At 53.0% G+C, this 24,982-nt stretch overlaps 1 protein-coding gene across 3 annotated transcripts in view; it reads right to left on the bottom strand.

Annotated features, from left to right (window-relative positions):
* Positions 1–23,219, bottom strand: part of CACNA1G (calcium voltage-gated channel subunit alpha1 G) — a 148,625-nt gene extending 125,406 nt beyond the window's left edge. For all 3 annotated transcript variants that reach the window (XM_059864663.1, XM_059864660.1, XM_059864661.1), the window contains exon 1: positions 22,518–23,219. In XM_059864663.1, the coding sequence (XP_059720646.1) occupies positions 22,518–22,759 (242 nt within the window). In that variant the 5' untranslated portion in view covers positions 22,760–23,219. The remainder of the gene's footprint in view (positions 1–22,517) is intronic.
* Between the last annotated feature and the right edge of the window lie 1,763 nt (positions 23,220–24,982).

The raw sequence follows: 24,982 nt of genomic DNA, 5'->3' as shown, positions 1-24,982 counted from the left end.
ATACCTGCTGTCCCACTGCCTGTCTCTGTTCCCCCAAAAGTAGGGTCATGCCCACTGGTGACACCTAGAATCAGATTTACTGTATATCCCCCAAGGTACCCTGCAGAACTTAACCTCCAGCTTTGTTCATGGGGAGTAAGTGAAATCTGGGTCTTACATCCCCCATCACCCCACAATCTGTCCTCTCCTGGATCAGCCCATCACCCCACACACATCACTGTTCAGAGTCCGTCAAACCAGAGCCACCCCACGTGCAAGTGAACAATGCGACTGCGCCTGCCCAAGACTCTGCAGGTACAGAGCAGGTTTGCTGTCCCCCATGTGCAATGAAATCCCCCAAAACACTGTGGCCCTGCACCTGAACTGAGGAAAAACCTTGAGCATGTGTTGAGAGCAGCGGGGAGTGCGCAGGAAGCACATCCACTACCAGCCTTCCCACGCCCCAAGTCCCAGCCCCATGCCAACCCAGCCCCCTTGGGCTTCTTTCCCTCTTTAACAAGCTGTCGCTCCCAGGGAGTGGTTTCCTGAGCAGTGACATGACCCTGCTCCCCAGAGAGGCAGGGATGGCGCTGGGATTCATTCTCAGGGTTATAAAACTCCACAGACACCTCCAGGCAACGTTTTCCTTCTGTGGGGTCATGATGGAAATCCAGCAGCAGGGAGTAAAGGGCAGGATCTTCCCCATCAGGGCCCAGCATCCCCATGAGCCTTTCACTCCAGCAATGATGAAGAGGAAGAGGTGGAAGATGATGATGTTCTGTGCTTCCACCACAGCAGCAAAGAGACACGTGGCCATGGCAGAGGCTGCCCCAGCTCCATGGGTGCTGGCAGGAGGATGAGGGTCCCATTCCAAAGCAAAAGGCAAAGCATGGATGGTGTGGGGACAAACTGCAAAACCCCTGTGAAGGGCCACGCAACACCTTTACCCCACCATTACAGAAACCCAGAGCAGTGCCCTTGGTCAGTCCATGGACAGATCATGAGTCCACCCAGGTTATTTTTATTAGAAACCAGCAAGTCATTAAAATATAAACCTAAAGCAGCAGCTCCATTCTCAGGGACATACTGGGGTAAACTCAAGAAGGGGATGCTTCAGGACTGAGCCAGGATCAGCTCTGCCCTGCATCTTCAAACAACCCAACCACCACAAAGAGCCCCCAGCAAACTCCAAGTTGGGAGCAGGGGAAGGTGACCCCGGAGGAGCCCATCCTTCCGTAGCAGGGTCCAGCCAGGGAGATGCTCAGAGGTGGAGAGAAGAGCAGCAGCGAGAATGCTGCTGCGTGGTACCATAAACAACTGCCAGGTTTACAAGGCCCCAGGGACCAGGGAGGCTGTACCATTACCGAATCCCCATTTTCCTGGGGAAATAGCAGGTGCTGAGGAACAGCAGCTGCCAAGATACAGTATTTATATACATATATATGTATTTTAAGAAGTAAAATACAAAAATTGTCTGTGTGAGCAAGAGAAAGGTTGTGAGTGGTGGGAGAAAAGCCAGAAAGCTGCCAGTTCCCAAACATTCATTCCATTTCGCTGGTTTGGAATGACACTCTCCCTGCAATTTCCGCATTGCTGATAGGAAAGCTGATAGGACAGACTTCAGGACTTCCTGAGCCCCCTGTAATCCCAAGTCCCCAGGATTTACCAGTGCAGAGCTGGATCCCATGAGATCCCAACCCCTTATGCTGCTTGTAGGCAGGGAGGCATTCCAGCAGGACTGCAACAGAGGGACAAGCCAGCCACCCACTGCAGGGCTGCTTCCATGGGGCTCCCCCAGCTGAGCTTCAGGGACCTTTGGGAGGACCATGACAGCAGGATGGGGGACACAGAGCCACCCAATATCCACCCCACAGAAGCGGAATCACAGGGCTGGCTCTTTCCCAAAGGAACCACCCCAGGGATGTCCCCCTCTCCCTGCTACCACCTCCAGGCAGGAGCAAGCACCCCATGGGGCTCAGCACTGTCCCTCTGGACTGCCCCCAGGAGGCAAAGCAGGAACATCAGCCTCCTTGTCAGGAGTTTCCATCACACATCTTCTCCTCCCTGGGTGGCAAAGGGACTCCTAAAGCACATCCTCCCTGGAGCCATCATCCAGGAGGAGTTTCCAGCACCAGTTGCTCCCCTAGGGAGGAAGGGGACAGCTAAGGCTAGGGAAGAAGAAGGCCATGCACAGAGGGAACAGCATGAGAAAACCAACCCACTGTCAATTGTGCCAAGTTGTGCAACACTTGAAATGTCACTGCGGGTTCCTCTTTTGTTCCCTCAGCCCCAAGGAGGAAAGCCAGACCCTCCCTGCCAACGGGGCCCCCTGCCCTCTCCTCATTTCACTCCCAGCAAAGCCAAAGCCTCTAGGGTTTCCCTGCACATAACCAGTTCAGGAGGCTGCTGCCAATAGTGTGTGTCAGCAAGAGCGAGCTTGAGCCAACAGGACCGTGCCCGGCCCTGGGGGTCACGGCAGAGAGAAGCCATCCCCTCCGGCTGCTGCCGGCAGCTGCAGTGCCTCCCTGCCCTCCCGTCCTGGTTCCCTCCTCTCTCCAAGAAAAATATTTCAGCTTTTTCCTCATTCCAGGCAGCAGCGCCTCTGCATATTTTCAGCGGGTGAGCAGCAGCTCAGGCCAGCAGTGCTGGAGCAGCAGCTGCCTCATCCTCGCACCCAGGGCAGCAGTGACACTCATGATGCCTTGGGCGCATTCTCAGGTGTTCCTGTCCCCAGCCCCACCACTGACCCAGCGTTAAAAAAACACTCAAAACCAGGGCAGCAGCCCCAGCCCCGTTATCCACTCAGCAGCCCTCCTTGGAAAGCAAACCCAGCGGGAATTGCGCATCAGCTTAATAAAGAGGGGAGAGAGGCAAGTGGCTGCAAACCGGAGAGGAGGCTCGTTAGATGTTACGCAACAATTTCTTATTCAAAGGAGCTGCTCCACAGAGTGCAGCTGGCGAAGCCACTCGGGTTTGGCCGGCGCCTGCTCCGGGTTCAGGCTGCCGGCAGGGTGGGTGCAAGGCAGCGTCGGCAGTGCCTGTGTGGCAGCAAGCTGGGACAGAATGCAAAATGACAGTATTTACTCTCCACTCTCCAAAAACATGCGTGCGGGGGGTCTCCATAGCCCACCCAGTGCCAGCTTCCCCGACCCAATGCTGGTGCCCCTCTATCCATGGAAAATGCTGTGCCATCAGCCCCTCCATCAGCAAGGAGCTGCTGAGGAAATGAAGCACACAGCACCCTGCGAGCAGCTTTCCCAGCAGGGAGCCTGCCTCAGTAATTTTAGATCATGCCAGTTTGCTAAAGCACTCTCCACACCTCCAGCAGCAGCCTGCAAGCTCCGTGTTCTCCCCAGCTTTTATTTGGGCAGGCGTGGGCCAGCCACAAGGAGTGAGGAGTGCCCAGCAATGCCAGCTCGCCCAGCCAGCTGCTTCCCCGGCTGTCCCGGCAGCTGCAGTCGTGGGAATACACCAGAAATTGCTAGAAAAGCATGAAAACAAATCACACTTCTCATCTGCAGCTCAGGATGGATGCAGCTGGAGGCAAAAAGAAAAAGGTGCTGCTTGTGCGCATTCTAAACTCATTGCGTCGGTGCTGGTTTCACTGACTCCCTACCCACCACGAAGGGAAAGGACAGCCAAGGACAGGGGCTGAAGCGCTGAGACCACAGGCACTTCCAGGAGCTCTGTTTGATTCCCAGGGACACAGCTGGAGCACAGTTACACCAGCACTGGAGCCCTGACGCCCCTCCAGCTCCGCAGCCTGCCCGTGCTGCTGCACCTGGAGCGGTACAGGGGATGCATCCTGCACCCACCCTGGTATCCGATGGCCTCGCAACCTGCAGCATCCTCAGCCTCGTGCTGGTCACAGAGCACTGCAGGTGGCGACATGGGAGAAGGAAGAAGGGGAGGAAGCTCCGACTGACACGTTCGGCCAGCAAACAGGTGATTTTCCTACCTTTTCACACACACAGTAAACCCCACCTATTTAAAGGTGATGAGGTATTTCAAGCCACGCTCGTTATCACCGGCTGCGTCTCCGAAGGCACCGCTCATTCATCCCGTCTGCCCACGCGTCCTCGGTGGAGACAGCAGGAGGGGCTGGGTCACCTTGCAGGAAGCGGCACGGGAACACTAACACCAGCCTCTTGTGCCTTGTGCTCCTCGGCCAGGCCAGGTGAGATGCTGAGATGCCTGGTGAGACCCGCTGTATCAGCACCTGCAGAGACCTGACGTTCTCATCTCCCCCACTGGCGAAGCAGGGCAGGATCAAACCCCGTGGGGGCTGACAAAGGCATTTTCCCCTTCCCCCTCCTCCAGCCCAGCTGCAGCGAGGGGCCGTGGGAGGTGGGAACGAGGTAGCAAAAAGCATCAAACGTGGCACCAAACCCGGCCATAAATAATCTCCTGAGCACGAACAGGTTTTACAGCCTTTCCCTCACCTTCCTCCAGCAAACCTGAGAGCGTCCTGGATTCCTAACCTGAAAACAGAGTGAGACAGTCGAAATAGCAGCGACTTTCTCCCCTCCTCTGAAAGGATGGGGGAAGAAAGCAGTACTGTTAGGGTGAGTTGCAGCCTCACCAAGCTTCATGGTACAGGGACAGTGTGACCCCAAGAGGACCCAAACCACAGCTCCTCCATTGCCTTCCCATCCCAGAAGATTTCATCTCACATTTAAGACACAGGATTGCCAGAAAGATCCTGCCTTCTGTCGCTTTTCCTGTGTGCCTGGAGGCAAATCATCTCATCTGCCATATGCATCAGTTCAGTGTGTAAAATTCGTGGAATATTAACAACAAGGATTTTTTTTCTCCTCCCTGCTGTGCTCTCCTGCCTGCTGGGGGTGCAGACTCCCCGGGAAGGCATTGGCTGCCTCCACACTGTGTTGCCCAGCACGGCTGCACCCATGGGTGCCACATTCCACAAGCACGTGCTGCTGGTCAGCCCGGCTGTCCTTGGGAGATAGACTACGAGAAACAGCTCGCCCTCCCCACTTTCCCTCAGGGTATTTAACGCTAACGTGATAATCTCTACACACACACACACACACACACACACACATACACACACACACCAAAACAGGAACAGGTTTTCTTGGAAGAGCAATAAAGGAGAATAAAAATGTGAGTCTGGGAATGCTGGACATTTGCTAAGCCACCACCCTGGAAAGACTCACCTGGCCAAAAAGTGAGGGGAGGGATGTCTACAGTTCCCATCCATCCTGATGGGGACCGAGGGGGAAAGCACTGCTTAACACCTTGGCTGCACCCACCTTTCCTGGCTGAGAATCTTCCCCACCTCCTCAGTTTAATCTACTCTAGCCTGAAGAATTGATTATGGAAACGTAGTGGGTAAGGGACCAGGGCTTGAGGGTATAAGTAGATTTTCACAGGTTCCTGCAAGGCTGAAGGCAGAGGAAGCTGCCCACCAGTGCCCTAGACAGCCAACCACCAGCTTCAGCATCCTTCAGGGCTGCCAACACCAAAACCTCTGTCAACAGCGAAGTCTCTGCCAACACTGAAACCTCCACCACAGCAGCAGCTCACAGGCCAGCTCTCAGCCTGTACCAGCCCTTGGTGGGGATGAGTTATTTCAGTCACCCAGACCTATTGATTCAAGAGAATTAATTGATCTTCACTGTTCAAATACTGACCTCAAATAGAGGTACTTTTCCTTTTTTTCCTCTATTTTTCCCCTTTGCTGTCTCCTTCCCCTTGGCTCAGCTAGTTTAAATACCAGAATACCTACACTGGCCTTAGGGAGATGTGGTGTTAAGTGTACTTTTGTATCTCATTTATAGCCAGGCTCTTCACAGCTTTAATAAGCAGGTCCCCAAAAAAGGAGGGGAAAAGACACCCACTGCAGGGGATGTTTGCTGCTGGCTCAGAGCTGCCCAGTCATTTAGGGGGTTTCGGAGATGGCACTGCCAACTCTGAGCTCTGGGTTTGAAGAAATCCGTGATTTGGACAGCTCTTAGCTGGAGTGGTAGCTCAGTCTTTCCCTGGGAATGATCCCATCCGTGCCATGCATGTCTTAAAGGAGCACCACAGCTCAGTCTCTCTGCAGCCCACCCAGCCTCCAGCCCCCAACTCGCCGGGAGTGCAACAGCCCTTGAAGTTGCTCTAATTATCTTTATTTCCTTTCACTGATTCCCTACCCGTGGCATCCCAAGCCAAAGCCCAGGAGAAAACAGCCGGGATTTCAGATTTAATTAAACCTTGCTGAGCAGGCTGCAACCTTCCTCTGAAGCCAGCGCTGCCGTTATCGCTGAGCCTCCTGCATGCAGTAGGATGAGCACCAGGGAGCCAGAGGGGGCAGCTCTTGCCCAGGGCTGGTGTGGGGGTACCTGCTGAACCCAGGGGTAACTCCCATCCCAGAAGCAAATACTTGTTGGGGTAAGAAGCCCAATAGTTAGAAACTTTATTGCAATTCCCTGTTTATTTGTTTATTTAAACAGCTTTCTGCAGCTTGAATGGAGGCCTGAGATCAATCTGGGCACAGCACAACCACAGAGGTGACTCTTTGCTGCCAGACCCAACAGTCAGAAGAGCTTCAGCACAGATTTTCCAATTTTAATGTTCATCCATCATGGCATCAGTTTCATGTTTGACCAGGATGGACCCACAACCCCAAATTTTCCCACAGAAAATACCTCCCCCACAGCACCTGCTCTTGACTCACATTAATCTGCCCATACCACACAAACCACAGGGTAAATTCCAAAAGTTTCCAAGTTCCCTAGTCCCACTCAAAACACACCTGAGCAAAGAGTTCCCATTCCCCAAAACAACAGTGGGATTTGGACACTGCTGCAGGTGTTACCTAAAGGTGTCTCCCAGCCCCCCACAGACCAAACAAAAGCTGTGAGAAAAAAAATAAATAAGAGACAATAGGTAGGTCTGAAAGTTCACCAAAAAAAAGGAAAAAAAAAAAAAAAATTAACCAGTTCACAGCCTTTAAAACACCAAACCTGTCAACCTTCCCAAACCCACAAACCCATCACATTTATCTACATGAATGTTTACAGAAACCAGGGATACTCCTAAGGGTCCATGCAGACTTCCCATTAAAAACATATTGTGACAATGGGGGAAGAAACGCATTTTCACGAAATGCTCCAACAGCTCCAAATAAATTAATTCCTAAAATTTTCAGCCTCTTAGTGGATAAATTTGGGGAAAGCTGCATTTACTACAGCGGTTCAGAGCAATTGCTGCACTCAGCATGTGTAGGCAACTTGACATCCAGTGTTTTACATGAACCTTAGCACAGTGTGACCTCAGCAAACCCTTCACACTCACCAGCTACAAATCCTAATTAACCTGTAACAGCTCAGGATGGTTAATGAGCTGCTGAGCAAGAAATGGCAGAGGCTGCATGTAGAGACAGCGTGTGTGTCCTGCTGCCTCCCCCTTGCTGAGTGCTGCCCGCAGAGGAGGGGCACTCCCAGCCTCTACACCTCATTTTGGTGGCTTGGAAAACCCCAGTTTGAGGATGAGGTGACTCCAGAAACCACAAAGAAAACGCAGCTGAGAGTATCCTACTGTGACATCATTCTGCCTGTGGTGAGGTTGTTTCCAGCCCTCTGGCCCGAAGCATTTTTTATATTTCTTCTCCTTCAGTAGAGCAAAGCCCATCAGATTCAAATTCAAATTATTTTGCACCCCCCCCCCCCGCCCCCAAGTCCCACTGCTGTCATGAGGAAGGTAAAAACTGGATAGCAAACACCTTCTAAATCTTCATCAGCCTGGGAACACCCTACTGGCCTGCCTGCAGGGCACCTTACATACCTGGTTCCCTTAAAGCCCCTAGTTTCCTGCAGCCCTTGGGACCCTCTTCCCCAACTTCCCCCCAGCCCCACCTCCCTGCAGCAGTGGGTTCACCTTGGGACACCCCCCACCACCACTCTGCTCTCTCAGAGCAGAGATCTAACAGAGGATGCTAAAAAGCTACCGGGCTGTTTCTATGGGTACATGAGGCACATGTTGCTATGTGATACTCGGTCTGTTTCCATGGAGACAGCAGGGCTGTCACCACGCAGGGCTTATTAGTTGCTATGGCTATTAAAAGGCACTTGTCCTCTGGGGATCTGGAAGGACCAAGGCTACCACCTTTCCCTTTTCTCTCTCCCTGGGAAGGCACCAGCTCCCTAGGATCCCAGTGGGGACCTGGCCATGCAGATCTCTGACACCACAGGGAGGGGCAGCTCCAAGCTAAGCTGAATAGGGAGCCCAGTCCTGCACTTTTCCATGGAGAACCACACGTGCCCCAGCTCATGGGGTGTCTTCTCCATAAGTGAGCAGAGCATCCCAGCACAGGCTTTTACTGGTGTGGTTACAACTGACAGAGACCCCACAAAGCACAGTGAGCACACAGAAGGGCCCAGCTGCCATCTGCCTACTGAGCCCTGTCACACCTGCCCACTAGCACAGCACAGAGAATCTTTGCTCCACTTTGTATGGTGGATTTGGTATGGCCAAATCCATGCATCACCAGGCAAAACCACCACAGAACTCAGCCCTTACAGACAAGGCAGTGCTGCAAAATGCAGACAAGAGTATTTTCTGCCCTGCTGTGGACCACCCTCCTGCCTCCCTCAGCCTGCTGCAAACAGCCATGCAGGGTGGCATAGCCCCTGCATGCTACTTCCAAAGCCCATTTTTCCAAGCTTGGAGAGCTCCTTGCTCCTTTCTCCAGCCCCTGGCACAAGATCCAGCCCTCAGTCTCACCCTGCTCCAGCTGCCACAGCCCAGCACCCACAACTCCATCATCTCTCTAACTGCATCACAGGAGTGGAAATAGAGATGCAAGAAAGTCCTAGGTTTTATTTATTTTTAATTTTTGCCCCTTTAGACTATCCCGGGCCCCATTTCAAAGCCCTGACACTGCTTGACCAGGACAGCATCTGAACACATCTCCATCCTATCTCAAATCACCTCCCCAACAGACTCTAAATGGGTTTTTATGCAGCTATATAAACACTTATGGAAAATACTCACATGCTCTATTAAATAAATTAAGGGTATTATTTTCTCATCATTCTGTTTGATTTTTCTAGGAAGGATGTAATTTTTTCATGTAACTCCAATGGACCAAAAAAAACCCTAAAAAGAACCAAACAAAAAAACCACAGACAAAAACCTATAGAAAGGTATATTACCCTGTAGTGGAAAATTAGATTCCTCCTACACAATACTATAGGATGATTTAAATATCACATATAGGAATATAACATGTTATTAAATTGTATAGTATCTTTCTAGAAAGGCCTATAGTATAGGATTCTAAAAATTACTCCCAAAACCTATGCTTCAATCTAGCCCAGCTGGTTTCCTTTCTATTACATGCTGCAATTTTTCCTAAAAGGCTCAGGTTTTAATTGTGTCTTGAAATGTTGCTGCAATCACACTCCAAGAATAGCTCTAAATGCTTCCAGAAATGACAGACCCAAGTGGGAAGCCCCTGGCCTTGGGGTGGGATGGAGGTGGGGGTGGATGGGACTCTGCACTCTCCACAGTCAAAAATCACTGTAATTAGCAGAGGGGTGAGGGGTCCAGTGAGGGGTCCAGTGAGGGCTCAGGTGCTTGGCTTCTTGGGCATGAAGCAATTCTGTTATTTCAATTCCATAGCTCTCCTAGCACTCATCACCCCAAATATTTGGGGTATTCAAGTAGGTATTGGTGCTTCAGCACCAGACACTCATCCTCTTCCCCCCATCTTCCAAAAAAAACCCAAAAAGGGTTACAGAAAAAAGTTGCCTGTAGCAGTTGCCATAGAGACTCTCCAGCTTGGCACAGAAACCCAAAATCTTGTAAAAAAATGGAAGAATTTAAGATTTTAATAAGTGAAAACACACGGGAGGCCAAAAGCATCAACGCACATCCTTGCCTTAACAGCAAGATGTGTTCACCCCTCGTTTAGCAACATCCTAAGAGCCAGCTGAGCACAGGGACAGAAAGGGAGAGGAATGAAAATAATGAAAACCCCGTCTGCTTTCGAGTATCTTCTGTCCCCAGCATAGCAGCCTCTTGCTGCCCAGGCTGATTCTGGATCAATACCCCACCAGCAAAACTGTTTGTGTTCCCATTTCCTTCATCTGCTGCCAGAAAGAGAAAAATTCAACAATACAAGGAGGCAAAATATTTCCCAGAACGGCTCTATTTCTCCCATAAACTTCACCTCACCGCCAGCGCACCAGCAGCGGGGGAGGAAAAACAAAGAAGAAAATCCCGACTTTAGGCAGCATGAAATGTTTTTGAGACTGTCTTGAATTTGCTCTTTTCTGCTGCATCCTCCACTGTCACTCCTGACCCAGCTTCCACCATGACCACAAATCAAACATCGTGGGATAAACTCACTGCTCTGGCATTTTCAGTGCTTGGCAGAGCCCTGGCTCCAGTTGTGGCCCCTGGCTAAAAAAAACATGGCCCCAAGCACACTCCAGTGGTTGCCTTTCCACTGGCGGCATGCTGCAGCATGCCAAGGTGGCCAAAGGATCTCATTTTATCACCTTTTAAGCCTTGGAATGAGTTAGGGAGGTGATGGCATCCTCCAGCAGCAGCTCAGGGACAGGGCAGTGGTTTCACCTGGCAGCAGGATGTGGGGGATAACCAAAGCCACAGCATCAGGGAAAGCCTCCAGTGCCAAGGGGTGTTGTATTTCACGCCTGAGGAAACAGAACTTGAGGAACACCAAAACAAGGAACTTCAAAAAGGAGCGGTGTTGGCCCAGGGAATATTGTTGTATGAGCTCAGCTGCTTCAGAGCTATGGAAAAAATCATGCACTGACCCGAAGGGGTGATGGAAGGACTCGGTGTGCGGGGGCTGAGCTTGAGACATGCCACCAGCATCCACCCAAGGGGCCCGAGGGGAAGCTGGGTGGGAGTGCAGGTACATGTGGCAACACCCCAGCACCCCAAGCTGCTCCAAAGCCCTGAAGTCAGGGAAGGACCCAGACTTGGGGGCTCAGGTAACTGTCCCCACATTGCCCTGGCACGCTGATGTAGAGGCAAGGTTACTGTCAGCTTCCAGCTTAGGAAGACTGAGGTGTCTCTCCAAAACCTTCTACCAAAACCAAGTCTCTTCAGCTCCTCACTTTTACCCTCTGCTGCACATTTAGATGCCCACCAGGATGAAGGTTCATTTGCTTTCCACTAACCCCATCCCTAACAGCACCGGGAGATGCAGGATGCATCTCCCACCAGCTTCTCCAGAACCCAAGAGCTGGAGTCAGGACCTGGCTGGCAAGGAAGGCCCTGGAGGGAGATAGTGTGGATGGGGAGTTACAGACTAAAGGAATCACTCCAGCACTGGCTCATCTTTGGAAACAAGATCATTTTAGCTTGAAGGTCACTGGGAAAGGAGCTTTGTGACTTCTTTCTGTGCCTTTGCTCTTCTTCCATTGCAAAAGCAGGTCTTACCACAGTGCAGCCATGTCCTGGGCTCTGCTCAGCCCATGGTGAGGACGTGTATGTACCCACACACACACTGTGGGCAATTCTAAAACTGCCCTGGAGTCCCCCCAGATGCTCTCAGGGCCACTTCCAGGCTCGGGGCAAAGGCTATGCCCAGGTACCTTTGCTCCTCTCAGCCCCTTTTTGCCCTGGACTAAAGCAGCCATGCATTCACAGGGCCACCAAGCTTCTGCATGGCCTTGAGATACAGGGCAGAGGCATTCCCTGCCCTCAGATAAAGGCTATGGACCACTCCCAGTCAGATTTGCCAAGCCTCCCAGTGCCCATGCCATGGCCCCCAGCCCTGCCCATGCTGCCCCATCCCTCTTGAGCAGCTCCCTCCCTCCCCTGCGCTCTCCTCTCTTGCTGTGCCTGTGTGTGGGTGTATTTGGAAATGAGATCTTTCCAGCTGAACTGCAAAATGAAATCCAGAGATCACAATTCCTTGAATAGATTTAGTGCACACACACAGCCCCCCAACCTCCAGCCCGCCCCCCATGCAAATTCCAGACAATAGTAGAAAAAAAACCCAAACCAGAGGTGAAAAAAATCAAGGTGTCTGGCAGATGAAAGGGGGAGATGATTGGGGAAAAGGTGGCAGGGGTGAGGCACTGAAAAGCACTTTCCTTTCACCCCCTGGTTCACCACAAGATCTGCAGATTGACCCTTACTTGCTCAACCCTCTGAGCTCCCAGAGCTGAGACAGCCCAACTTCATGGGGCTACAAGACAAGAGAAAACAAAGCCCAGCACAAAGCCAAGCCCAGAACCCAGCTGAGACGTGAACATCCACTGCTGAAGGAGCCAGAGCCCATTCACTGAGATGAAGGCAGAAGTGTCTCCACCCTCACTGTGGATACCCCATGCTGGCCTTGGGCTCCTCTGCTCTTCTTTTCCTGGAAAAAGACAGGATTCCCCTGTACTGCTGCCATGCACAGTTTCTGAAGAAGGGGCTGTGATTTGCCCGCAGCAGGGGAAATTGCTTCCATGGGAACAGATGTTGATGTATGGACGGGGTTGCTGCGGGGCAGGATGTGCACCATCCTAATGGACAGGATGGAAGGAAAAAACAGAAGCATCCTGAAAAATACACCACAGCAATGCCCTATCCAGGCAGCAGGGCCTGAGGCAATGGGTGGGAAGAGATTTGGGTGCTCAGAGCACCATTCACAGCTTGGAGACTCCTGCACTAACATTGGCTGTACCAGAGAATGGGGTGAACACACACTGCTGAAAGGGTACTCACACAGGCAGTTGAGTTATCCCCTACATAAAACAGAGCCCAAGAGGTGGAAACACCCTCCTCAGCTAGAGGAAGGACATCCTGCCACAGCCCAGACAAACAAGGATGCTCCAGCTCAGCTTCACAAGGGGAACATAACAGGTCAGCTTGGCCCATGCTGCCACCACCCACCTGTTTCCCAAGCTGCTGGCCCTGTGTGCACCACACATGTGTGGATACAAAGCCCCAGGACACTGAGCACATGGAGCTGTGAAATGCCCTGTGCCACCCCCATGGCCAGCATGGTTTCGGGTGCCTGGGGTGAGCTCACATCCACTGGATCATCAACAGAAGCATCCACACAGCATCGAGGGCTGAAAGGGAAGAGCTCACCCTCTCCCCAGGCTCATGGATAACCAAAGCCCAGGGTCAGGGCTACTGAGGGGCAGGCTGAGAGGCCCATCTTATCTCCCCAAGCCATCTTTAACCCCCAAACAACTGCCTAAGGGGCACAAAATCCCAAGGACAGGGAGAAAGGCAGAGGATAAGAGTATGAGACTCCAGCTGTGATCCATCCCAATTCCAGAGCCAAGAAGCTTCACCTGCACCTCTCTTCTGAGATGAATCAGGCTCCACATCCTCCAAAGCTGAGCCAGCCATGGATCACAAACAATAAAGCAAACTATACAAGGCAGAAACCTTCAAGAATTATGCTGTATGCTTGCCATATAGTGCAAACACATTCCCCTCCACACGTGGCTAAGTCCTTTGTCAGAGGAATTTGGATTTTTGACCCTAGAAGTCAGGGTGAATCTCTGAAGGAACATCAGAGACAGACCTGCACAGTGATCCTGAGCAGATTATGGTCCGCGGGTATATCCTGAGACATATTTATGGCCCTCCAAAGCAAGATAAGTCAATAATCACATACAGTAGCAGTTACAAGTCAGATATTAATTTAATTCCTTTCCTCCCTATCTGCCTGGATAAACATTAATTCAATGAAGCATCAGAGGGCTTTATTTATCATCCTTACTGGAGATTTTTTTCTCCCATTAAGGTAGAATTGCTACAGCCAGGCTATCTAGACATGATGGTTCCCAAATTAAAGATATTTTGCATCCAACACAGGCACAGAGACCACCAGCCCAGATCTGGGACTCATGTTATCAGCAGCTAGCACTGATGTGGAGGAGACTGGTTGAAGAGCAGCCCATCAAAAACACTCAGAAGCCTCGTTCACCTACAGCAGAAGGAACATTTGATTCCTACAGACTCTGTAGCCAAGAAGGAGCAGAGACATTTGCTCCCTTCCACAGGATCCATACAACCTGGCCCTGGGAGTTGCACACCCATCCACAGCAGAGCTCCCACCACCTTCTCCCCTTCCCAGAGTAGGGCTCTTCCCAAGCCTAGTCTCAACCCAGAGTTAAAAATGACCCTCACTCATTATTAACATCTTCACTTGCATAGCGTGCTGGCAGCTTAACACCAAATAAATGTTTTGGCAGCAGGAGTCGCATGGGGGTGAGCCCTGCCCTCCAGAAGACAGCTTCAGCCTCGCCACTGGTTAACAAGCACTTTCTATTTGCATTAACAAATCATCAACAAGCCCTCTTTGCCATCTGGGCAGGGGAGGGCTGGGCTGCTCTGGCCACCAGCATCTCGGGAGGGAGCACAGAGGCCATCAATAATGCAGGAGGGGGGACTTTGAAACCTGACCTGATTAAGGTATGAATCACAGGAAATCCTGGAGGCATAAAACCCCTTGGGGGTGGTTGGACAGCCAAGGTGGGTGAATCTCTGTGAGATCACCCAGCTCCACTGCTGCTGGCTGTGGGTTTGCCTTCAACCCCCAAGGTTAGGGAGCATCTCAAAGCTGGTTCACTGGATGCACTGGGAGAAACCTCTTGGAAGAGAACCAAATTAGAGGTAAATGTAAGGATGTTTTGCACCAGAAACCCAGCAAGTGTGGGGTTAGCATCTGGATTACAGTAAATAAATCCCCTTTTCTTTATAGGCTACTCTGTGCCAAGCTCCCAGCTCTCAGTCATCACCTCTTTAGCATTTTGTTCCCATTTTCAGCCCTCTTCTGCTCTCGCCCTTGGATTTTGCATCCCAGCAGGGAGAGAGAGAAAACTGGAATGACATGAGTGACAAGAAAACCCCAACAGCACACAGCCGCCAGTGCCTTGCGCCTAGGAAACATGCTAAAAATCCCAACCAAAACAACATTTCAGGCACGGAAGCCAAACCAATGGACAATTTCCATCCACTTGTGACTAAACCAAGTCACAGTTTGGGGCTGAGTCACGGGCACATCCCAGTCCCATGCATGTGTGCACGACTGCAGCACCTGCCAGGACCTGCACGGCCGTGCTGCACCTCAGGCATGGGATGCTGGTCCTGGCACCCCAAGACCCCCCTTCCCATAAGGCACTAACCAGCACCACCGCAGCCAGCACAGAGAGCAAGCCTCAAAGCTTCTCTCAGCAAATATTCAGGCTGAAAAATGTGGCTTTTCCATCTGCTCAAAGCTTCTTAGCTGGGGCTTTGGCAGGAAGCAGATGTGAGAGCATCCCAAAGCACGACCAGTCGTCACTCACTCTGTTGTATAAAACCATGTGAATTTCCTCCTTTTTTTTTTTTTTTTTTTTTTTTGTTTTTTTTCTGTGTGTTGTTTTGGAGTTTTTTGGTTGGTTGGTTGGTTGGTTGGTTGGTTGGTTGGTTGGCTTTTTGGGGCTTTTTTGTTGTTGTTTTGGTTTGGTTTTTTGTTTTATTTCTTAGGACCAGGCCAGATTCCCGAGTGAGAGGCCAAGACTGAAGAAAGCCAAAGCCAAATGAACCCAGGCTGGGGGAAACCTCTGCATGCATCACCATCCAAAGAGAACATTTCACGTCTAGTTTGCTCAGCAGAGGGCCAAGGCACAGAGGAAGGGAAAGCCACGATCTGGCCTTGTAACAAACCCAGAAACACTTAGGCCTCCTAGTTAACTAGGGAATTCAACCCTCTCCAAACCACAGTGAAGCTTCAAAGCCCTCCTAAACTGACATTGGATGCTCCTTCCACAGTCCCCCATGGACGGCCCAGTTCCCTCAGACTCTACTCCCAGCCAGCAAAGCTGCCGGGGGCAAAGGCTCCCCATGGGTCCTCTGCCAAGGGAAAATGATTTCATGATCCAAGTGAAAAAGCCATCAGGGAGGTTCATTTTGGCCTAAGGTTTTGCTCCCTTCCAGCAAAACAGCAGAAAAAAAAAGGAGAGTTGAGTAAAATCTAGGCAAGGAATTGGGGTAATCCGAAACTTGGTCTTTTCAGAATGGGGCGGGGGGGTGGAATGAAAGAGAGTTTAAAATAAAAAATGAGAAAGCAGAATTTTTCAGCACAATGCCAAATCTTCTGCAGGGGGTGCAGAGGGAGAAGAAAGCAGAAAATTTTCTGTGCATCATAAAATCCTGGGCATTTCCAGACTGGCTCCAACAGCCTGCATTACTGAACAGGGCAGAGAACACAAAAGCCGATCAAATTGAGAGCAGGGAGTCATAGGAGACACGTCAGCTCCAAGGATGAGTGGCAGCTGGGGTGGTCCAACCCCATGTCCACCCCTCCTGTCCTGGGCATGGGGGGCTGGGGGAGAGCTGGGATCTCCTCCCAGCCACCCTGCCCTGGCCCCTGGCCCCAGATGAAGAGCAACCCCATACGGGCCATTCACTTAAGAGCTGGACTCTATGATCCCTGTGAGTCCCTTTCCAGCTCAGAATATTCTGTGAACTGATACCAAGCAAGTCTCCAGAGATGCTTCCCCACTCCACAGGGGAGCAAAGGTTCTGGATTTCCTACAAGGAGCTGAAGCAGAGCTGTCCCCGAGCAGTGTGGGGTCCCCACGCAGGAAGGAAGGAAGGAAGGAAGGAAGGAAGGAAGGAAGGAAGGAAGGAAGGAAGGAAGGAAGGAAGGAAGGAAGGAAGGAAGGAAGGAAGGAAGGAAGGAAGGAAAGAAGGAAAGAAGGAAAGAAGGAAAGAAGGAAAGAAGGAAAGAAAGAAAGAAAGAAAGAAAGAAAGAAAGAAAGAAAGAAAGAAAGAAAGAAAGAAAGAAAGAAAGAAAGAAAGAAAGAAAGAAAGAAAGAAAGAAAGAAAGAAAGAAAGAAAGAGAGAGAAAGAAAACTTCTGGAAGTCATTACAATTCCTCTGCTCCAGTCTCCTTTTTGGCAGACAACTTCCCTCTCCCCTTCCCTCCCCCCACCCCACCCCAGCCTGCTTCAAAATGCCAGCCTATGATTTTTAAATGAGAAAAAGCTGCGCTGTACTCCAGCACTTGGATAAACTCCTACACAAACTTCCAGATGTGACACAACAGCCTGGAAGGGGGAATTCGCAGAAGAATCTCCTTAAAAAACATATACACACGCAGGGAGCAAAGGAAGCGCCTGGCTGCCGGCACAGCTGGGCGATGGACGGGTCCAGAGATCACTGGTGAGATGAGGTGTCACCTAGATCAGGATCAAACTGCTCCTGGCTCTTCCAGGGAGGCAGGGATTAGAGGAACACTGGCCACTGCACCCAGCTCTGGGAAGTGAACACCGCCTGCTGATCCCGCTGAGCTTCCAAAAGGTTTGTGAACAGCAAGGAAAAGGATTTGCAGTAATTTGTCTCCTGGGAGAAGGGAAATAACCACAGCACCTCTGTGCTGCCCTTGCTAAAAGGTGATGGGTTGAGATCATCACACAGGAGTTGGAGTGAGCCTAGGGAGGCACCAGCACCTGCCCTGGTAGCACCAGGATGCTCCGTCCCAGCCAGGAGGGCCAAGGGGCTGTGGGGAGACCCCTCAGTCAGGCATCAGCCAGACAAGCCAGGCTTCTCTTCTCCCGAGGAGCCAAGGAAGGGGCACAGAGAGAGTAGAGTCTCAGCAACAGTGGGAGAAATTCCATCTGTCTAGGGAGGGGTGGGAGGCATCAGTGGGTTAACTGGGTCAGGGGAGAGAAACAAACTCAGGTGCCCTGGGATGGATCAGACAGAGGTGAAGCAAATGGATTCTGGTTCCTTTGTGGGGTTTTTAAATGAAAACAAGATCCATTTCAGGTCTGACCTGACAAATCAAAGCATTTTGCTTTGTTAAACTCAGAAGCGAGGCTGGAACAAATGTATAGAAGTGTAAGGACACCATATGCACTTGCCCCAAAAAACACATCCTTTAGACAACAAAAAAAAACAAAAAAAAACAAAAAAACCTATAATTTAGCCCTGCATCACACTGAACTCTTCGAAGAGCAGCATAAGCAGCATAAGCAGTGTCTGGCTCTCCCCATGAGCTGACATGGGCTGAGGAGGGAGTGAGGACACCCCAATCTCCCACAAGGTGACAGGGGTTCCACCTGCCCACTGCCCTCACCACAGGCATTCCCATGAGAAGGGGTACTGGGGGGCACTGCTGGGGCTGGGGAGCCGAAACCACAACACAGCTGAGCAGCCTCAGGTCTCACCCCCACCAGGCAGGAGGGTCCTGGCTCTGGTGCAGTCAGACACACAGGCATGTCCCTCCCTGAAGAGCTGGATCCAGCCAGACCAGCAAATAGTTGCTCCAACACAGACCAGGGCACAGGGTGAGCTCAGCAGGGGCTGACTGTGCTCTCAATGGGGCCAGCACTGCCTTCCATGAAGAACCAAGCTCTAGCACAGCAGCTCCAGCCATCCTGTGAGCCAGCCTGGTGCAGATCTCAGCTACACCTTGGCATGAAGCCATGGGGATTCCAGACCCATTCCTGGAAGTGTCTGGGCATCTGCAACTTCCAACAGGAGTTGGGGGCAATCAGTTCCTCCCCAGGACCCAGCTTTAGTCACCTCTTCCTACTGGGGAGTGAGCAGAGCCATGTGAAGCAGCTGCTGGAAGAGTCCTCTCTGTTTTATTGCTGACAGAAGGCAGGGCTGGTTTCTGTGACCAGATCAAGATATGTTTCTCTGCCAAAGCCATTCCCAAACCCCACGTCCCAGGGATTGTGCTGCAGAGCAGCCAGACAGGATGGGAGCACACCTCCCCTTCGCAGGGAGGGAATTTGCAGAGCTGCCCTTCACCCTCCAAACCAGGAGGAAAAAAACAGGATTTCAGCCAATGTGGGTATGTCTCCCCAGGCATGGCACCTTCCAGCAGGTTTTGCAGTGCCCCATTGCTGCGTGCTGCTTTCCAGGCAGCAGTGCTCTGCAGGCAGGCAGGTGTGGGGGATGAGGCAGTTTTCAGTACTACAATAGATATCACAGGCCCTTTCAGTTACACTGTTATTTCTCTATTCAGAGCTCTTAATGCCAAGTGGTAGCATCCTCCCCACTTTCTCCATTCCCGCTCTTCAATCACTCCTCAGCTCTCAAAAAATAGCCTCGTTTCTTGTCTCTGATCAGAGGAGCAGCCTGGCATAGACCCTGATACAGCCTTTCATCTTCCCATCATTCATGGTGCTTTCCTTTTACAAGTGAAAGCCAAGTAACCAGCTTGCCTCATTTTTTTCTCCCCCACAGAGACTCCTGCTTCTCCTCTCACGGCCTTGCCAGCACACACACCAGGACACCCTGCATGTGCCACAGCCCTTCCCATCTCTGAGCCTGTGGGTCCAGCAGTGTGACCACTGAAGTTGTTCCTGCTCCTTCTTCTTTGTTGACCCAGGCAGTTCTCACCCAGGAAAAAACCTTCTACCCCAGAGCCACCAGGAATTTGCAGGTTATCATCCAGGCTCGTCCCCTCGGGTCCTCCTGGTTCCCAGAGAGGTTTTCACTCAAAGACCACAATGGAGTGGAGGGAGAAGACAGGTTGGCCATCTGGTACATATTTAGAGTTAAAAATCCCAAGGTTTCAGGCTCAAGAAAATTTCTGGATCAGGACAAACTTCATGACCTCTTTCTAGCCCAAAGGGAGAGGAGGAGCCGGAGAACAACACAGTACCCCACATCTCTGCTCCAGACAGCAAGAGAAAATGCTTCCTGGTCTAGGCAGAGAATGCTCTAGACAGAGACATGGCAGAAAACCCCCAAAAACCACATCAACAGGACTTTGCATCCCTGCTGGATACTCAGAACCTCAACTGTCACCCTCCCCTAACCTGGCCTCAGGTACCACAGTCACACTAACTGCCTGGACAGGGATATAGAGCAGAATCCCAGGAGTTCCAGCTGCACTTCAGGGGTACAAACTGTCCTTCCTGGGCAAGAGTGGGTCCTGCACCTCCTCCTGACGCCCCATCAACAGTAAATTTTATCAGTCAGATTAGAACACCACAAATCTGCCTGGAAAAGCCCTAAGCTCTGCATCTCCACAAACACAGCTCAAACCAGAGTCCTCCCATCCAGTTTCTGCAGGAGCCAATGCAGAAAGGCAAAATCCACCTGAGAGAGTGGCAGAAGGCAGTGAAAGCTCCAAAGTCCCCAGAGCTGGGGCAGGATTCACCACCCACTCAGCCAAAGCACTGTCACTCCTCTGCAGGGCAGCTGGTGGCAACAAAGACTTTCCAGCAACACGATTACAAGGTTTTAACACTAAGACACAATTCCTAGAAGGTTACAGCCTGAGAAGGGCCACCACACTAAAGAAAAAAATATAAAAGTAATAAATATAACAAGAGCAAGGCTCAGCTTCAGCACTGGAGTGGTAGAAAGGCAAAGGGATGAGCAAGACAATGCTCTGCAGAACAACCCAGCAAGTGATGGGACACAGTGCAGAAGTAGCTATTGGGTTTGGGTTCCTCTCATCTGAAGGCTGAACTCTGAACTGCCTTCTTTTTTCTTTTCTTTTTTTTTTTTTTTTTTTTTTTTTGTGTGTGTGTGTGTGTGTGTGTTGTTTTTAAAAAAACTCCCCCAATTCTGGGTCAGTGACCCTGAAAACAAACAGCTACATGCAGCCACATGACTCAAAGATCCACAGCATCACCCTTCTGGCCCCAGGACTCCCAGCAAGATCCTTTCTCTGTCAGTAACAAGTGAAAAATTGGTGACAAAAATCCCAGCTAGCGGGAGTGCACTTAATGCTCATCCCTGACTCGCAGTGGTGTTTGCAGGTGCCCACAATACCACTGATTTTCCAAGGACGAAAGTTAATCAGCTTGTTTTTGCAGCCACAGAGGAGAAAACACATTTCAAGCCATTACTGGGGTGGGGGACTTTACTGAAAACACTAAAACATGCAGGTATTAACATCAGATTCAAAATATCATGTCAAGAATTAAAAATTGTTTAAAAATTTTTAAAACCCCATAAATACTTGGAAACATATTTCAACCAGCAATCATAAATATTATTAGTAGGCAACAAGAACACAGCCTTGCAGCCTGTCATTAATATTTCTTTCCAAAACAGAAGGCTTCACAAAGTTGTGAGATTTCCTAAGATGTTTAAATAAAGGCAGTTTGAACTGCTTAGCAGGTCCGTAAGAGATCTGTGGAGAAGCTGCTGAGAGTATTCAGGACCGGGAAGAAAAATCTTGGATTTTTTTCTCCTGGGGGACATTTTAGGAGAGAAGGCAGACTGTTTATCAGAGAAATCTTTGCTGAAGCTCAAGTAAAACAATATTCACAACTCCAGCAGACCCTCACCAAGCACACCAACCTCTGCTGAGATGTAATCCTTAACGGTTCCTGCATACCAGGAGTGGAGAAGGACTAGTACAGGGCATTCTGGTCCTCTGTACCATGTAACATGTCCTCCGTGGTGCTGCACAGCCTCTCCCCCTCCAGATGTGGGGCTGCTTCCCAGACTACCCGCCTGCCTCTTGCGCCGGCAGTCCAGCACGGACGTGGGAACGTCCCGGGAAGCGGCTGCCTCTCCTGCACCAGCCCCTGCTGGAAGCCACATCGCTTCACTTTATTTCATTTGGGGGTTTTGTTTCTACAAATAATAAATGAAACTGGAATTTGGGGATGGTAAAATACTCGGAATGCTAGAAGCCATGCGGAAGCCATGTGCTGGTTGGAACTCAACTCCAAAGGGAAGCTTTAAAGACACCAAGACTGTGGAAGAAGAAATTTTTCTATTGTCTCCTCTATTTCTTCCGCCCTCCCCCCCCCCGCCGCCGCTTTGAAAGCTTAAACTTGACTAAAGCGGCTCGGCCTGTTCCAGAGCAGACAGGGAGCTTGGAAGGACATCAGAGGCCTTTGGGGGGTCGTGGCTCACCCTAGGATCTGACAAACAGCTGCCCTTGGCCAATGCCCGCCCGGGACCATGACCCCCACCCTGCCCCAACCCGTCCAAGCAAAGAGCATCCCCCGGGGGACTGCCAAGAATAGGCCCTTCGACGGGCCCCAAGCACCCTGAATTATTTAGGGACCCTAGAGCTGGGCAGCAAACCAACCCCCCAAAACCTACGCCTCCCTCCAGGCTGCACCCGTCTCGCAAAACCTCAGGGAAAGGACCAGGGAGCCTAAAATGGGCAAGAAACGGGGTCAAGAAGGAAAAACCGATACACAAGGGAAGACGCCGGGGTTAGGGTCCCCCCGTGTGTCAGGGGAGCTGGACCAGAGACGGTCGACCCCGCGGCGAGATGATCCCCAGCAGCTCCCGCTCCGAGTCCCTGTGGAACGGAGCGCTGAAGCCCGCGGGAGCCGCGGCATCGCGGCGGGGCGGCTGAGGGAGGGGAGCCCCGCGCCACGACACGGACCGCCGAGCCCCTGCAACAGCCCGGAAAACTTCCCGGGCGAGCAACGGGGAAGGGGGGGGCATCGCCGGGTGCTGCCCGCTACCCCGGGGACGGCGGGGGACGGGTCCTCCCAAACCCCGGCTCCTTCCCCATCCTCCGGCGGGCTCCAGACAGGAGGTGTTCTCCGCCCTGCCGGCCGCTCCGGGGGCGTGGGGGCCCCGTGGGGCTTACCTCGCCGCCGAACACCTGCAAAGGATACGGGTTACAGACCAACCGGAGGCACCAGCTCCGCGGCCGGCTCTCCTGGCTCAGGTAGAAAAAGACGACGGGGGCCAGCGCCGGGTAGGGCAGCGCCTCCTCCTCCGAGTCGCCGCTGCCCGCCTCCCTGTCCCCCGGCCCCGGGTGGCCCCCGGCTCCGGACAGGTCATTAAGGCGGATGAAAGTCTTGACTCTGCCCGGCTCCGGATCCTCCTCGGCCGCTCGCGGTCCATCTTCGTCCATCCTCCGGTTGGCGGCCCCGGGGGAGCCGGGGCGACGCGGGGCGAGCCGGTGGGACGCCTAGAGTGGCGCGGCCATGGTGGGGTAGGGGGACTGGGGGATGCGGCGGGGCAGCTTCAGCGCCGGGGTGGCATGGCCGGGCGAGCCACTGCCTCTTCCCCCGCCGGGGCCAGGCCGCCCCCCTCGTCCTGCCCTGCTGTCTGAGGGCTCCGTAGCTCCTCCTCGCCGTGCCTTCGGGGGCCCGAGCCGCCCCAGCCGCGGGCAGGGAGGCGGCGGCGGGGCGGCCCCAGCTGCCGGTGCTGGCCCACACCCGGGGGGCGGCCCGCCCTTAGCGGCTCTGCGTGTCCCCTCTTCTCCCCAACATCTGCCCGGGGCGATGGGATGCTGCTCGGCGCGCCGGGGACGGGCGACGGCGGAGGATGCTCCCGCGGCGGCCGCGCCGAGCCGAGCGCTCCGCACAGCTGGATCCCTCACTCCAACTTCAAGTCCCGGCTCCTCCTCCCCCCGCCGCCAATGGGGGCTCGCCCGCGGCCCCCCAGCGCCTCCCCATTGGCTGCCGCGCGTGTCCGTCCGGGGGCACAGCTGGACGGGCAGCGCGGTCTTCGGCTGGGCTGGACGGGGCGCACCCGCCCGGCCACCGGGGCCGGGCAGCCCCTGCCCTGGCGGGGGTGCGGGGGGACAACGGGGAGACGAAGCGCCGAGCGCTGGGGGCAGGGAAGAGCAAGAAAGCCGCACGCCGCGTTAGGCGGAGGCAACCCCCGGTGGGACATTGCAGCACTGGGAGAGGGGGAGCCGGGGGGAGGCAAGAGGGAGAGATGCGGCGGGAATAGACCGCCCCGCTCGGTCTCTCCTGCGGGAGAGAAGAGCGCCAGGAGAGCAAGGCCGGCAGGGCCAAAGTGCCAAGAGGACTGCGGGAGCCGATATGGAGCTTCCCGAGGGCTGCCTGAGCCTTGCAGGAGATCCTCGCCCTGCTGCGGGTCCCCAGGGGTTGCTCCTGCCCGTTTCTCGCCGCCTAAGAGCGGAGACCGTGCTACTGGGAGACCGTGATACTGGGCTCGGTGCATGTGGGTCACGGCCCGGTCTTCCCCCCTTCCCAGTCACCGGCTACTCGAGAGTGGTCACCCCGTCCCGAGCCGGTTACCCCCGGGTACACGATCCCGGCCAGTAGCTCGCAGAGAGGCTCAGCCACGAGGAGGGGAGGGGGACCCGTCATCCGCCAACCATGGGAGCAGCCGGTCCCCCCGGTCCCCCCTGCTCGGAGGACGCGGCCGGAGCTCCCTCTGCCGGTGCGAGTCCCGGCAGCGGCAGGAGCCGGCCCCGACGACGGGGGATCGCGCCGCCAGCGCCCCGGGGGACAGGCGGGGGACACACGGCCCCGAACGAGGGGCACGGCCCGCTGGGCACTCCCGGCCACTGCCGAGTCAGACCTTCCTCCAGCGGGACCCCAGTAAAGGATTTTCTGCCACCACCCGGCATTTTGACATCCCCAGGCTGAGCCAGGACCATGCTTTTAAATGCTTAGATTTTTTTTCCACTTTAGAAACAACTTTCTCATTCTTCCCCAGTAGCTGCTCCTGAGTATTTTAATAAATATGAGCATGTCCTTCCCAAGAGCTCCAGCTAGTCCAAAAACACCTGCAAGAACAACAGGCAGATGCTCCTGTCTGCCCCAAAATGCTTTCTCTTGGCCAAATCCTGCTGGCCTGGGAGCACACTTGATCTTGGATTCACAGCCTGTGCTGTCCAACTCGAGACAAATCACATTTCTATTGGCAAAGCTTCAAGGCCAGCCAGGCTCTGCTGCAGAGCTGTGAGCGACAGTGTCCAGGCAGAGGAGATTCAAATCCCACAGCCCTCTGTGTAGGGCCAGGAGACCCTCCTGCAAGCCCAAAGGGACACTGGTGTGACAGCACATGGCATGTGTGACACCAGGTGAGTGGAGAGCCCATGACACAGGTGCTAAGGACTGGGACTCCCATTTTTTCTACAGGTTTCTGAGCGATTCCCCCCTCTGGATGCAGTGTGTGCACAGAAGGGGCAGAGCTTGGCTGTCTTTGGCTTCTCCCTGCCACTGCCAAAGCACATGAGCACACCAAGAGCTCCCTGAGCCCCCAGCCAACCCTCCCACAGTGGGGCATGTACCAGCCCTTGCTCCCTGGCAGAGCATGGCCCAACAGCTCGGCTGTGGTACAAATGCAATTCCTGGGAAGGTCCACAAACACATTT

Source organism: Haemorhous mexicanus, chromosome 20 (genome assembly GCF_027477595.1).
Source record: "Haemorhous mexicanus isolate bHaeMex1 chromosome 20, bHaeMex1.pri, whole genome shotgun sequence".
Taxonomy (NCBI): Eukaryota; Metazoa; Chordata; class Aves; order Passeriformes; family Fringillidae; genus Haemorhous; species Haemorhous mexicanus.
This window is presented reverse-complemented; position numbering and strand designations above follow the sequence as displayed.